This window comes from Odocoileus virginianus, chromosome 12 (genome assembly GCF_023699985.2).
Source record: "Odocoileus virginianus isolate 20LAN1187 ecotype Illinois chromosome 12, Ovbor_1.2, whole genome shotgun sequence".
In the NCBI taxonomy this organism is placed as follows: Eukaryota; Metazoa; Chordata; class Mammalia; order Artiodactyla; family Cervidae; genus Odocoileus; species Odocoileus virginianus.
Window position 1 is genome coordinate 44,867,581 of NC_069685.1, and position 16,255 is coordinate 44,883,835.

At 42.6% G+C, this 16,255-nt stretch overlaps 1 protein-coding gene across 2 annotated transcripts in view; it reads right to left on the reverse strand.

Moving 5' to 3' along the window:
- The window catches only part of GLT1D1 (glycosyltransferase 1 domain containing 1), a 111,841-nt gene that overhangs the window by 26,150 nt on the left and 69,436 nt on the right, over positions 1-16,255 (reverse strand). The window contains exons 9-10 of one of the 2 annotated variants that reach the window (XM_070475072.1): positions 8,055-8,098; positions 5,835-5,955 (exon numbers count right to left, since the gene is read on the reverse strand). The exons of the other annotated variant lie outside the window; for it this stretch is intronic. Coding sequence (XP_070331173.1) covers positions 5,835-5,955; positions 8,055-8,098 — 165 coding nt within the window. The remainder of the gene's footprint in view (positions 1-5,834; positions 5,956-8,054; positions 8,099-16,255) is intronic. 2 annotated transcript variants of the gene reach the window in all.

Here is a 16,255-nt window from a genome sequence, read left to right on the forward strand (position 1 = left end):
TATATTGTACATCAACTATACTTCAATAAAAGAGAAAGAAAAAAAAAATGTCATTTAAAAAGCATGTGGAAATGCTATTTTCATTCAGCCAAGATGTGACATTAAGGATGGTTGATTCTCAAGTCACTTTCTTTAGGTGTAAAGTTACCTCTTCAAAAAGGCAAAGTCTCAGAATATGACTGTGCTGTGATGCTGGTCCTGATGAGCACAGTGCCTGGGCATGTCTTGGGGAGATGGTGTTTGGAAATGAGCTAGCTTACCCTCTGAACCCCGTCAGGTCATGATCCGGGAAAGGGGCAGTGTTGGGGAGGGGCACTTGGAGCAGAAATCAGCTCAAATCTGGTATCTGGGGCCCCATCTGGGGACTAAGAACAGGAAACATCAGAGCTCAAGGGTACCAAACACTTAGTCACGTTTGCAGTCACTGGATTTCTCTTGCCCACCATGAGCTCTTCAAGCATCCAGCAAGTAGGTGGAAGCTTCACATTTGAACTTCTAAAAAAGCTTTGTTGGGGCTTCCCCTGGTGGTCCAGTGGTTAAGACTCCACCTTCCACTGCAGGGGATATGGGTTTGATCCCCGGTTGGGGAACTAAGATTCTACTTGCTGGGCACTGAATAATGAATAAATTAAAAATGAATAAATAAAAATAGATTTAAATGCTCTGTCTCTGGTGCACCATCCTCAGCAGGGCTGATAAGGGTTTTCAGAGATATGATCCCCCAGTCTAACACTGCAGAACAGTCTTTGGAAACACGGCCAACAGGGTTCTATATCAACACACTAAGTGAGCTTTTGAAGGGTGTCTTATATAGGTGTTGATATTGGGTTTCCCAGGTAGCTCAGTGGTAAAGAATCAGCCTACCAATGCAGGAGACGTGGGTTCTATTCCTGGGTCAGGAAGATCCTCTGGAGGAGGAAACGCAACCCTTACCAATATTCTTGCCTGGGCAATCCCATGGGCAGAAGAGCCTGGTGGGTGACAGTCCATGTTTAAAAAAAAAAGTGTCTTATCAAATGGGATTTTTACATGTCTCTGCGACAAAACAAGGGCTTCCCAGGAGGCACTAGTGGTAAAGAACCTGCCGGCCAAAGGAGAATACATAAGAGAACTGGGCTTGATACTGGGAAGATTCCCTGGAGGAGGTTATGGCAACCCACTCCAGACTTTTTGCCTGAAGAATCCCATTGACAGGGGAGGCTGGCAGGCTACAGTCCACAAGGCCGCAAAGAGTGGGACACAACTGAAGCGACTTAGCATGCACCCATGCATGACAAAACAATGCTAATTCTGAAAGGTCAGAAGATCCCCTCCCTCCAAAGTGAGATGCACTTATTCTGTGATTAACCACTTTGGGTCTTTGAATTGATTCTAATGCAATCCACCCTCCACGGCGGCTCCTCTAAAATCAGTTTCATTCAAAACCCTCATCCCAAAGGTTATTTTGGAGTTTTCAAAAGGAACACAGTGTCGGGATCTGAAAGCAGACAGAATTACTCAGAGCTGCCTTTCCTTTGAAGTAAATGAGATCTGACAGCAATTCATCTGCAATGAAATGCTGTATGTGCTGGCTACAAAATCATTCCCGAAATCCACTTTACCTTTTCTTAAGAAGGTGGGGGAGAGGAAATGTGTATTTACATACAAAGGAGCGATTCAGCAAGGCTTAAGGACTGGTACTCTAAGAATGTACATTTTTAAAGCTAATATGAAGAGTACAATATACTACTCCAGTGACTCTAGTTGAAAGCTGATTTTAAACCACAATTGAGATTAATGCTAATCATTAAGCTCAGATTGAGATATTGAGGCATTCAACATCTGGCTGAAGAAGAACATGTCACAAATCCAGGCTCTGTGCTCTAATAGCTTCCATACACGAGAATTTCAGGCATCGGTATATAGTTTCTACCCCAGCCCATGGTATTTTATTTTTGGTTTTCTTTGTTTGCTTTTTTAAATGCTGCCACATTCAAAGAAAATATTAGGCATACACCATCAGTCATTTCTTAAGTTTATGGAGCATGATTTTTTTTTTCCTGCTTTAATTATTTACCATGACTTCTGAAACATCAAAATTCACAAACTGTACCTTTGGTCAGTAAATTCAACTAGTGCCCAAAGGAATAAATGGATGTTACAAATACTTATGATACAATAATAGCATCACTCTAAGTAAGCAGACCCTGAAGTAAAAAACTGGGGTTATGAGAACAGAGATGTGAAATGTGATTCAAAGACTTGAAGGACCAATGGCCAAACATTTCCTTTTCTGCAGGGGGTAAAAATAGATTCAAGGGATTCAAGGGATTAGATTCAAAGGGAATAGATTCAAGGGATTAGACCTGACAGAGTGCCTGAAGAACTATGGACAGAGGTTCATGACATTGTACAGGAGGCAGTGATCAAGACCATACCCAAGAAAAAGAAATGCAAAAAGGCCAAATGGTTGTCTGAGGAGGTCTTACAAATAGCTGTGACAAGAAGAGAAGCAAAAGGCAAAGGGGAAAAGGAAAGATACACCCATTTGAATGCAGAGTTCCAAAGAATAGCAAGGAGAGATAAGAAAGCCTTCCTCAGTGATCAGTGCAAAGAAGTAGAGGAAAACAACAGGATGGGAAAGACTAGAGATCTCTTCAAGAAAACTAGAGATACCAAGGGAACATTTCATGCAAAGAAGGGCTCAATAAAGGACAGAAATGGTATGGACCTAACAGAAGCAGAAGATATTAAGTGGAGGTGGCAAGAATACACAGAAGAACTATACAAAAAGGATCTTCATGACCCAGATAATCACAATGGTGTGATCACTCACCTAAAACCAGACATCCTGGAATTCAAAGAAAAGTGGGCCTTAGGAAGCATCACCACAAACAAAGCTAGTAGAGGTGATGGAATTCCAATTGAGCTGTTTCAAATCCTAAAAGATGAAGCTGTGAAAGTGCTGTACTCAATATGCCAGCAAATTTGGAAAACTCAGCAGTGGCCACAGGACTGGAAGAGGTCAGTTTTCATTCCAATCCTAAAGAAAAGCAATGCCAAAGAGTGTTCACACTACTGCACAATCGCACTCATCTCACATGCTAGCAAAGTGATGCTCAAAATTCTCCAAGCTAGGTTTTAACAGTATATGAACCATGAACTTCCAGATAGTCAAGCTGGATTTAGAAAAGGCAGACGAATCAGAGATCAAATTGCCAACATCCGCTGGATCATCCGAAAAAGTGAAAGAGTTCCAGAAAAACATCTACTTCTGCTTTATTGATTATGCCAAAGCCTTTGACAGTGTGGATCACAACAAACTGTGGAAAATTCTTCAAGTGATGGGAATGCCAGACCACCTGACCTACGTCTTGAAAAATCTGTATGCAGGTCAAGACGCAACAGTGAGAACTGGACATGGAACAACAGACTGGTTCCAAATTGGGAAAGGAATATGTCAAGGCTGTATATTGCCACCCTGCTTATTTAACTTGTATGCAGAGTACATCATGCAAAATGCTGGACTGGATGAAGCACAAGCTGGAATCAAGATTGCTGGGAGCAATATCAATAACCTCAGATATGCAGATGACACCACCCTTATGGCAGAAAGAGAAGAACTAAAGAGCCTCTTGATGAAAGTGAAAGAAGAGAGTGAAAAAGTTGGCTTAAAACTCAACATTCAGAAAACTAGATCATGGCATCTGGTCCCATCACTTCATGGCAAATAGATGGGGAAACAATGGAAACAGTGAGAGACTTTATTTTGAGGGACTCCAAAATTACTGCAGATGGTGAGTGCAGCCATGAAATTAAAAGATGCTTATTTCTTGGAAGAAAAGCTATGACCAACTTAGAGAGCATGTTAAAAAACAGAGACATTACTTTGCCAACACAGGTCAATCTAGTCAAAGTTATGGTTTTTCCAGTAGTCATGTATGGATGTGAGAATTGGACTGTAAAGAAAGCTGAGGCTAAAGAATTGATGCTTTTGAACTATGGTGTTGGAGGAGACAGACTCTTGAGAGTCCCTTGGACTGCAAGGAGATCCAGCCAGTCCATCCTAAAGGAGATCAGTCCTGGGTGTTCACTGGAAGGACTGATGTTGAAGCTGTAGCTCCAATACTTTGGCCACGTGATGTGAAGAACTGACTCATTAGAAAAGACCCTGATGCTGGGAAAGATTGAAGGTGGGAGGAGAAGAGGATGACAGAGGACGAGATGGTTGGATGGCATCACCGACTCAACGGACATGAGTTTGAGTGAACTCCAGGAGTGGGTGATGGACAGGGAGGCCTGGCGTGCTGCAGCCCAGGGGATTGCAAACAGCTGGACGTGACTGAGCGACTGAACTGAACTGAACAGGGGGTTTTATCAAGTGCTAATCCACAGGACTTCTGCAGCATCCATTGTCTGCAAGGCTTGTGTAGAGAACTATAGGAAATTCTACACATTCGTTGGAAATTCAATGGTGCTGCTCCCCTCAGCACCAAAAGCTGGTTATGACAGGATGGATGGCATGTCCTCTTTACTAATATCACTCTTAAAGGAACTCAGCATGCCATGAACCAACAGCAAAATAAGAGAAAAGAAAAACCATTCTGTATTAAGGGCACACTGGTGATGACCTCAAGTCACTGGCACAACGCCATTAAGAAATCCGGGGAAGGGAATTCCCTGGTGGTCCAGCGGCTGGGACTCCACACTTTCACTACTGTGGGACCGGGGTTTAATCCCTGGTCAGGGAACTAAGATCCCTGAAGTTCTAGGGCATGGCCAAAAAAAAAAAGTTTTAAAAGATATCCAGGTTGGGACTTCCCTGGCAGTCCAGTGGTTAAGACTCCATTTTATCAATGCAGGGAACACAGTTTCAATCCCTGGTCAGAGAACTAAGATCCCACATGCCATGCTGCACAGCCAAAAAAATTTTTTTAAAGATCCCAAAAATAAAAAAAAAAGAAATCCTAGGTAAACACCCAACTGTGGAAAATGTTCAGTAAGAAGAGGTTGCAAAGGGCTTCAAGGTTGGATTAAGTCCTCCACCCAAGAGTTGATACAGTCAAACTAGAGCCTGCAAGGATTTCAAGAGCAGTGGGTTTTTATTTCAGTGCAGAAAACTCGAGCAATGGACTGCAAGGTTGGGCTGGGATGTGCATATTTAGCCCAAGTAGAGTACGCAATTTTTCTTTTCTTTTCTTTTTGGCTGCGTAGCACAGCGGCGTGTGCAATCTTAGTTCCCCAACCAGGGTTCGAACCCTCGCCCCCTGCAGTGGAAGGTGGAGTCTTACCACTGGACAACTAGGAAGGTCCAGGAAGCAATTTTTCAGAGCTGAGCACTAGATGGAGAGATTCGGTCCACCCCCATCCCCGTCCTCCTGTGCATCTGTAACCACTCCTCTCTGCGTTACCACACCCACCCCGTCACGTGCACAAGCCCATCCCTTTCTTATCCCCTAAAATCTGGGATCATTGCACAAACCGAAAAGAGGGAGAAGAAATCCAGACAAAAGAAGGCTTCCTGCAAAACACACCTTTATCCACATCCTGTCCCAGCCCTTCATAGTCTCCGTCACCTTCCCACTGAAGCTACTAGGTGAGTCAGAGAGGCGACACTATCCTAGTTTTATTTCATTTTGTCACTGGCAAGGAAAAATGGCAAGGAGAAAGAAAATAGTATTTTTAAGGCTCAGCTAGAACTTCAAAACTACTTTAGAACTCCCGAAGAGACGCCGCTGTGCTTGTTAGCTTTAAGCAGCACACAGCTTTATTGACAAATGCATCACCTCCATAACTAAGAAAAGGGGTGATCGACAATTTCATATTTCCACTTTCAGGACTCGTTAGATCATTACCTCCAGGATTGCGGCTGACATGCCTTCAGAGACAGAGCTATTCACCACTGCGAAGCAATTCTTCATGACCGCATGGAGGTCCTCCTGAGCCATCTCCCTGATCAGCCGTACCCCAGGGGTCCTGAAACAACAGGGGGCAGAGAGCATCTGTGGCTGGGAATCTTACCAGGGAGAGGCTGGGAGGAGAGATGACAATTTTGGAGAAATATCTTAGATCACCGGGGAAGCATGATTGATAAAGGGTTCAGTACAGAAAACCATACTGGAGTGAGAATCTATCCTATTTCCATCCCTGATAAGGGAAGGAGGAAGCCTGTGAACACACCTGCTTCCATCCTGAATCCTTCTGACCAATGAGACACATGATTCTCAGATACCGGACATCAGAGATGTGGCTCTTGCCATTTTTCTCTGAATGATTTAGAAAACAGACCTTTGCTAATAATGCAGCCTTTTCCCCAATGCTGTTTTTAAAAGATACTCAGAGAGGGTAAGTACCCCTGGTGGTCCAGTGGCTAAGATTCTGTGCTCCCAATGCAGGGGGCCTGAGTTCAACCCCTGGTCAGGGAACTAGATCCCACATGCTGCAACTAAGACCCAGTTCAGTCAAATAAATAAATAAAGAGAAATGTTAGAAAAGATACTCAAAGAGATAAGCATAGACGTATCATAAACAGAGAGAACTAGAAGTAGTGAAACTAAGAGTGTAACACAACAAATACCCTGTGCCCAACACTTTGTCACAGAGGTTTTGCCTTGTTTTATTTTTCTCACCCAACAGTACGGACATTCTTCCCCATTCCCCCAACCCTCTCCAGTCTCATGGTTTTGAGGTTATCCTTTCACAAAACTGGTTATACTTTTACATACATGCATTCTGTATCTATGAACAATATAAAGACACCTGATTGCATATGGGGGTGAAATCAGTGTTTCCCAGTCCTCCGGGGTGGTGGAGGAGGAGCTGGGATCCTGGGAGGGTGAGGATATACACATAAAAGGGGGACGACCCACATGGGAGAGGAAACTTCTGGCTCTTGTCCTGCCCCATCTCCCCACTTAGAACACGGAAAGTGACGTGTGAGTTCTACAGCTACACTCATCTTAGAAATGGAAGTCACAGGTAGGGAGCACAGGACAGAGAGACAGGAGACAATGTCTCTGAAGTCTTACTTGGTCCTCAGATTTTTTGATGGGAGCTGTTAAAGCCTTCGGGTGTGTAAGCCAGCATTGTTGGGTCTCTGTTGTTGCTGCTGAGCCGCTGAGTCGCGTCTGACTGTTTTTCGACCTCGTGGACTGTAGCCCACCAGGCTCCTCCCCTGTCCATGGGATTTTTCAGGCAAGAATGCTGGAGGGGGTTGCCATTTCCTCCTCCAGGGGATCTTCCTGGCCCAGGGATGGAACCTGCATCTCCTGCACTGGCAGGAAGATTCTTTACCACTGAGCCACCAGGGAAGCCTTGGTCTCTGTTACGGGCAGACAAATGCAATTGACACCAAAGACCCTGGCAAATTGCTTTCCAGGGGAATGGCTGCAATTTTCACTCTCACCAGCAGACTTTTTAGTTTTTTTTCGGTTTTGACCCATGAGGTCAGGGACAATTATAACCTCAAAGTGGGTTTCCTGGGCATTTCCTGACCTAGTGAGGTTGTCTTCACAAATGCATCCATGCGACTGCTCTCTAGGGAACTGCTGATGCTCCCAGCATGTCAGCTTCCTGGCTTGTCAATGGGGAAAGGAATAGCGCCCAGATTCTCACAGGATCATCAGGAGATTAAAGGAGGAATTATTAATGAAGTGCTGGGAACAAAGCCTGGGACACGGTGAATGCTGGGAACTGGGATTATTTATCAGTCACTAGACTTCCTCTCCTGCAAAACACCTGTTCACTCCCTACCCATCTCTCTCTCTTTTTTAAATGTATTTCACCATGTCACTCAGCATGTGGGACCTCAGTTCTCTGTTGCTTCAGTCGTGTCCGACTCTTTGTGACCCCGTGGACTGTAGCCCACCAGGCTCCTCTGTCAATGGCATTCTCCAGGCAAGGATACTGGAGTGGGTTGCCATGCCCTCCTCCAGGGCATCTTCCCGACCCAGGGATTGAACCTGCATTGGCAGGCAGGTTCTTTACCATTCCCTGACCAGGGATCAAGACCGAATCCTCTGCATTGGAAGCTTGGAGCTTTAACCACCAGACCACCAGGAAAGTCCCATACTTACCTCTTTACTTTGGCTTTTACTTCCCTTGTGAAGACTGGATCAACCTGAAAATTGACAAAGATGAATTTTAGGAAAAGCCAGAAATGAATCTAAGTCTCAAGAGTATTGCAGATCATGGCAACAGAGCCAGATGTAACAACTGAGAAAGGGAAAAAGTAAATCAAATGCAAAAGAATACCCCTGAGTCCAGCTACTGCAAAGTAATAAGGAAAAGAAGGACTTGAGAGAAAATTTAAAGACACAAACACATACACACACACAGTTGTCCTTCAGTATCCACCGTTCCACAACCCCCTCAGATATCAACATCTGTGCATGCTCAAGTCCTTTATATAAAATGGTATAGTATTTACATCTAACTTAAACACATCCTCCTGTATACTTTAAATCATTTCTGGATTATTTACAGTACTAGTAAAATATAAATGCAATGTAAATAGGTGCCAATGCACAGCAAATTGAAGTTTTGCTTTTTGGAACTTTCTGGAATCTCTTTTCCTGAATATTTTCAGTCCATGGTTGGTTGAATCTGAGAATACAGAACCTGATGATACACAGGGCCAACTGCATTCCTATTTCCTGTTTGGTCTATAAGATAAGAGCTTGGTGAGGCTCCAGGTATGGGAGGCCAAGAGCTATCCACTCAACTCAAAGTCCTAAAACAGAAGTCATTTACAGTCAAGGGAAAATCTGACAAAAACATAATACTTCAATGAAAGTTTTGCCTGGTTGATTACAGTGGTGGATGACTGAATTAAAATTTTATTTTTAACAGGGAGCCTTTCCAGACACACAATTTTAAAGCAAAGGCACATCCATGGGCTGATACTTGGGAAAACAAAATGGGGTCTTCTCCATACAATGAAATATTATTCAGCCAAAAAAAAAAAAAAAAGGAATGAAGTATGATTTATGCTACAGTACGGATGAACCTTGAAAACATGATGCTAAGTGAAAGAAATCAGACACAAAAGGCCCTAAATTGTGATTCTTTTTATATGAAATGTCCAGAACAGACAAATCTATAAAGAAAGAGAGTAGATTAGTTGCTAGGCACTGGGAGGTGGGGAGAATGGGAGTGACTGCTAATGGGCATGGGATTTGGGGGAGATGATGAAAATGCCCCAAAACTAGATAGGGGTGATGACTGTAAAACTTTGTATTAAATACTTTAAAATGGTGCATTGTATGACACACAAATTATATTTCCATTTTTAAAAAGCCAAGTCCAACCTTTTAATTAGTTGCAATGTGATATTCTTAAGTCTGCACTTCACTCCTATTTCATATCTAGAGGAAATATGTCCCTTGAGACAGGTGCCATATATATATATATATATATATATATATTATTTTTTTTAAAAGATTTATTTACTGGTTGTGGTGGGTCTCCTTTGCTGTATGTGGGCTTTCTCTAGTTGTAGAGATTGGGGGCTACTGTCTAGTTGTGGGGCATGGGCTTCTCACTGAGGTGGCTTCTCTTGTTGAGGAGTACAGGCTCCAGACATACAAGCTTCAGTAGTTGTGGCTCATGGGCTTAGTTGCTCTGTGACATGTGGGATGTTCCCAGACCAGGGAATGAACCAGTGTCTCCTGCATTGCCAGTCAAATTCTTAACCACTGGACTACTAGCGGAGCTCCCAGGCCCCCTGTTTTGTCCCATCATGTCCCTGGTAGTCAGTATGTTTGCTGAATTAATGCAAACATTAATAGCAATGTCTCTTAAACTGGTCTCTTACACCAACGTTTTTGACTCCACATGCTTTTAAGAAAACTCATATGTAGATGTCCAGACTGAGTGGGGCTCTGGAGAGAGAACACCTGGGCCAAATCCTTCCCAAATCAATCTCTAGCCACATGGCCATGTGCACATTAATGGATCTCTCTGGGCTTCAGGCTCCTCATCCATAAGAAGAGAATGACAACAGCACCGTGGGATTGTTGGGAGGATCAAATAGTTAAAAGACATTCAGTGCTTACAACTTTTTCTGAAACACAGTAACTGCTCTATGAGGAGTAGAAGAAACAGTTAAATATCAAAGCCTTGCTAGAATGAGTAAGAATGAGAGCAGCAGATTGCAGCACTAATACAAAAATATCTATACACTTCATCTCAAATGTGTACTTTCCCAGTGACACTGCCATAGTTCTCAGCAAGACACCTACACCTGAAGGTCATCACAGAAAACACACCTTATTCCTGACCATCAGAAGCCAAACTAATGTACTCTTTATGCACAATGACCTCTTCTCAGGTAAATTTACTTCCTGAACTACCAAGAGGATCTTTACGGATAACTTTCCACCTGTCATAGGGTCCCTACAAGCCTATTAGGATGAAGCTGCAGTGCATGCTTATCGCATCTGTTTCATCCAACTGCAAACTATTAAATGAAACAATCAGTAGACAGGTTTTACCCTGCATCTCTCCCAGGTTTTATTAACAATGAATACAATTTTAAAATAACTGAGAAAATATTCTTAAGCTTAGGCAAGTGTAAGACAAAATTCTAAACATGTCTTCAGAGATAGAGGTAGATGAGGGTGTAAGCACATTTTATAAATACGTGTCTGCCAGCTCTTCCTGTTACTGCAGATGAGTTTAGAAATGAAGGCAGATTCAATTTCTATTCTCATTCACACCTCACCAGTAGGTATCAGGAATTACAAACCAAGTCGACTTAATGAATATGATGATATCCCTAGAGTTTGTCATACTGAAATAATTTTGTGTTTTCGAAAAACTTCATTTTGGTTTCCTCTGGTGAGGAAATGCTGTGTGTGTGTGTGTGTGTGTGTGTGTGTGTGTGTGTGTGTGTGTGGTGAAGCCCAGATCCTTTAAACTATTCATATGCTGAAGATGTATCCCAAAGAACCAGTAACGCAAAGCTCACTCATTTCCCTGAGGTCATGACATCACTTTGATGGTGGACACAGTAAATCTAGGTGCGTAACAAAGTGGAAATTATTCCTAGATTTTTTAAAAAGCTTAATATACTTTAATAGCAAACTTGCAGGAACAGTACAGAAGATACACACCACTAGACACATGTATGTAAAGCAACTCAAAAGTGTACTGAACAGATGGAGCCTACCATATGATTAAACTACTGCAAAGGCCATTTAGTTGCCATCAAGAAGAAACGGACTTGTTTTAAATATCATATGATACTGTTTATATTTGGAATTTTTAAAATGATGTAAATGAAATTATTCACAAGACAGAAATAGACTCACTGACAAAAAAACAAAGTGATGGTTACCAAAGGGGAAAGGCGTGGAGAGAGGGATAGAGTAAGAGCAGTCGTGTCCGACTCTTTGCAACCCAATGGACTATACAGTCCATGGAGTTCTCTAGGCCAGAATACTGAAGTGGGTAGCCTTTCCCTTCTCCAGCAGATCTTCCCAACCCAGGAATAGAAGCAGGGTCTCCTGCATTGCAGGCAGATTCTTTACCAACTGAGCTATCAGGGAAGCCCAACACACAAACACTACTATATATAAAATAGATAAACAATAGGTCTTACTGTGTAGCACAGGTAACAATACTTAATCTATAATGGAAAAGAACCTTAAAAAGAATATATGTTTAATGTGTGTTTGTGTGAGTATGTTAGTTGTTCAACTGTATCCAACTCTTTGCAAGCCCATGGATTGTAGCCTACCAGGCTTCTCTGTCCATGAAATTCTCCAGGCAAGAATAGTGGAGTGGATTGCCATTCCGTTCTGCATGGCATCTTCCTGAGCCAGGGGTCAAACCCAGGTCTCCTGCACTACAGGCAGCGCTGTGTCTGAGACACCAGGGAAATGTGTGTGTGTGTGTGTGTGTGTGTGTGTGTGTGTGTGTGTGTGTATACCTGAATCACTTATCTATTATGTAAAAGAACCTAAAAAAGAATATATATATGTATATATATATAACTGAATCACTGTTCTGTATACCTGAAATACCACTTTGTAAATCAACTATATCTCAATAAAAATTTTTTTTGCCACTTTATTTTTTTAATTGAAGGATAATTGCTTTACAGAATTTTGTGGTTTTCTGTCATACATCAGCAAGAATCAGCCATAGGTACACCCATATCAATAAAAAATTTTTTTAAAGACATTTAAGAAAGTCCAAATGCTGGCAATATTTTAACAGGTTTATTGTTATAAAATTCAACTTCTTAAACTTGCTTGCTGAAACATTCTGACCTGTGTTAGTGTCTCTGCTTTTAATACTATTCTCAAACAAATGGAAATAGAAATTGTCGACCCCTGATTGCTGCCCCCTATTTTTTCACTCAAAATCACACAGGTAGCTTTTGACCCCATGGAGTAAAAACGTAACATTTAGAACTATCAATCAAGAAGATAATTCTTTTTTTTAAAGAGTGAAATGTTTTCTGTCCTAGTAGGGTCTTAGGGATATTCTCCGTGTATGCAACATGCTGGCTGAATGTCCTTTGGCACAACTGTGACACATTTGGCATGAATCGCCCACAGACTGGTGTCTTCTAAAAAGACAACCAGATGCCTCACTTGTCTCTTGCCAAGCATGGATAGTTGCGCTCCGTAGGTGCAGATCTGTATGGAAGATGGGTCTTTGGGACACTAATCCACTACCTTTTCAGTCTGCTGGCCTCCCAAAATAAAGTTGCTATTTCTTGCCCCAACAACTCATTTCTTGATTTATTGGCCTGTCCTGCAGCAGGCAGTATGAACTTGAACTCAGTAACATTTACTTTCCACTTGTCACCTCTCTCCTAATTACATGTCTTTTTCTCCACCAGGAAGGCCAACCCCGATTCCTAAAATCCTCTCATCCCCCACTGCATAGGCAAATGTTCCCTCTTTGAGAAACCATCTGATCATCCAAACAAGAAGTAAAGTCTCCTCCCAAACTTTTCTACCACCTCCTACTTGGAACTACTTTTTTTGGTACTTGTTGGGTATGTGTCCATCTCTTCTCCTTATACACCTTCATTTTCCTCCCAAGGTCATGCTAGTTCTGTACTGGATAATATTTGCTAAGTGAATGATTTCCAACTGGTTCTACCCTTCTGTTTCTCACTTTTGATTCTTTTCACTTGAATTATCCTAAGCCGTTTGATTACATTATAACCCTAATATCTCATCATGAAAAGGTAAACAATTTCATGAAAGCCTTCTTTTGGCATTACATATAAATTTTGACTAGCTCAGTCGGTAAATAATTTTCCTGCAGTGCAGGAGACCTGGATTCGATCCCTGGGTTGGGAAGATCCCCTGGAGGAGGAAATGGCAACCCACTCCAGTATCCTTGCCTGGAAAATCTCATGGACAGAGGAGCCTGGTGGGCTGCAGTTCATGAGGTCGCAGAGTCGGGCATGATTGAGCGACTAACACTTACTTATGAATTCTGATGAGGCTTCCCTGGTGGCTCAGCGGAAAGAATCCCACTGCAATGCAGGAGACCCAGGTTCAGTTCCTTGGAGGAGGAAATGGCAATCCACTCCAGTATTCTTGCCTGAGGAATCTCATGGACAGAGGAGCCTGGCAGTCTACAGTCCCTGAGGTCGTAAGAATCAGACATGACTAAGCAACTAAACAACTACCACCATGAATTCTGACATACAAGTTTTACTTATGATAATTTTTAGTTACAAATTCCTCAGAACTTCCCTGGTGGCCCAGTGGTTAACACTCTGTGCTTCAAATGCAAGGGGAGGCGGTTCAATCCTTAGTCAGGAAACTAAGATTCCACATGCTCCATGGTGTGGCCAAAAAAATTTTTTTCTTATAAGGGGAAAACAGAAATTCCTTTTGTTTTTAATTTTTAAACATGTTTCTTCTCTCATGATTAGGGGAAAAGATTTCATCAAGGAAAAAAAATTTTATAAGACAGCTGAAATACCTAACTGGAGAAAAGAATGGCTACCCATTCCAGTATTCTTGCCTAGAGAATTCCATGGACAGAGGAGCCTGGCAGACTATGGTCCATGAGATCACAAAGAGTTGGACGTGATTGAGCAACTAACATAACGCTTTAACTAAAATGTAGCCGAAGGTATAACAGCAACTTTCAAGCTGAAGGTACAAACTGCATTAAACTTTTCTGGGCTTGCCTTCCACATCAGTTCATTTTCAAATCTCTTAGTGAAGCCAAGGGGAACAAAACACAAGGTAAAGAAAAAAAAAAGAAGGGTAGATATTTTTATTTAATGAAAGTGCATGTTATGAAACTTTAAAAAGCGAGAGCATGGCAAGCAGCAAAGAAAATTCTCATTTCCTCCTTCTAAGTTTATTTACTTTCTAGCAAAATACATTGTCTCAACTCCCAGGCTGAAGGAAAATCACCTTAGATATAAGAAATTATTGTGGAAAGTCATTAAGCTGTTATGCACGAGCCGAATGTTCCTACCACATTGCTTATCAAAGAGAACCATAAAATGCACCCACTCCATACGCCCCTGCAAGCAGAAACCACATGCTTTGCCAAGATGGCTGGATCGAGAGATCAAAGAAGCTTTAATAGAAAACCAGCGCCTAACTCAAACCATCCTGCAGCTAAAACAGAATCTTAGCCTGTCGACACACAAAGGAAACATTAGCACAGAAAGTTCTTTCATTCTTTAGTTAAACGCCCACATGATGCTGCCTATGAACCAGGTGCTATGCCAAGTATTCGCCTATTTTGACCTCATAGGAAACTATTAGGCGGGTAGCATTTTCTGAGTCATGCCCACTTTACAGATGGAGAAACTGAGGCCCAGAGCAGTGAAGGGTACCCAGCTAGCATGCAATCACTCTATTCCACAGCCATGCAGAACTACCCTTTGCCTGACAGGGATGATTCGATCTTGTTCTAAAGATGTTAACAGATTTGCCAGCAGTAAGCAGTAATGAAGGATTAAGTAGATTTCACAGGGGACTGGGATCTCGCTTTTTGAAATGTTCTTGCTAAGAATGATCACTTTATTTTTTAGATGTGTAACATACACAGCACCACCATTTTTTTAAAAGCAATCTAAGAACACTCTCTCTGCGTGTGTGCTAAATCATTTCAGTCATGTACGACTCTTTGCGACCCTGTGGGCTGTAGCCTGCCAGGCTTCTCTGTTCGTGGGATTCTCCAGGCAAGAATACTGGAGTGGGTTACCATGCCCTCCCCCAGGGGATATTCCCAACCCAGGGATCGAAACTGCGTCTCTTATGTCTTCTACAATGGCAGGTGGGTTCTTTGCCACTAGTGCCACCTGGGAAGCCCACCATTCTCTCTACTATTTTATAAATGGTTGGTAGAGAGATGAGTGTTGATTAAAAACGAGAGCAATAATATTCCAAAGAGGAGGGTGATAACTGCCTTCTGAGCTGGACCATGGAACACAGTAGGAACAAACATGAACGCTGCATGTTTGCAGCCCAGCCCCTGGGCTCCCCTGTCCTGGCAGACACACCTCAAGTCTAGAGTTACCTGTCTTTGTCTCTCTTCCTAACCAGACCTCATGTCCACTCAGGCAGGGGCCAAGTCTATTCTGTTCTCTGGGACTAAACATAAGGGCCACATTGATATCCATTAAGTGACCTACAAAAGTATTCGGTTCTTGTCTGATCGTTGGTTCTTGTCTGATCGTTCATACAAACAAATCAGTAGTTCACACATGCCATGATCATCAATTTTCTGCTTTGAATATCTGGCATCCACTGCACCTATTCTGCTTCCCCTGAGCATCTTCTCACCTCTGCCCACTGGGTGTGGTCTGGTGGAAGTGGAATTAGGTGCCTGGTCCTCTCCTTAAAAATGGCAGAGGTAACCCACAGCAGACCATGGACCTTGAAGGGAATGACCCAGAGACGAAGAAATGGATGCAGTCAAACCTGGTCTTCAGCCTCCCCAGCAATTCTCTTAGAAGCTCTTATCATCTCCTAATACACGTCCTTGTGTTGAAGTTGGTCTGAGGCTGCAGCCCAGAGGCACAGGCTGAGCTGTGTCGTTTCTTCACTGGGGTCTCCTATCTGACCAGGCTCCATGCAGAGACAGGGACAAAGACGGCAGGAATCACTGCTGTATGCACTGTGAGCACACCCTAAAAACAGACTGAGCTCTTTCTCAAGACATATTCACTAACCGAGTCAATGCAATTTTGTTCTAAGAGGCCCTGCACATGACCTGGAAAGGCTACAGTCCTCCAAAAGGGTGCAATTTAGACTTAAAGTGTTTATTCAGTCATTGA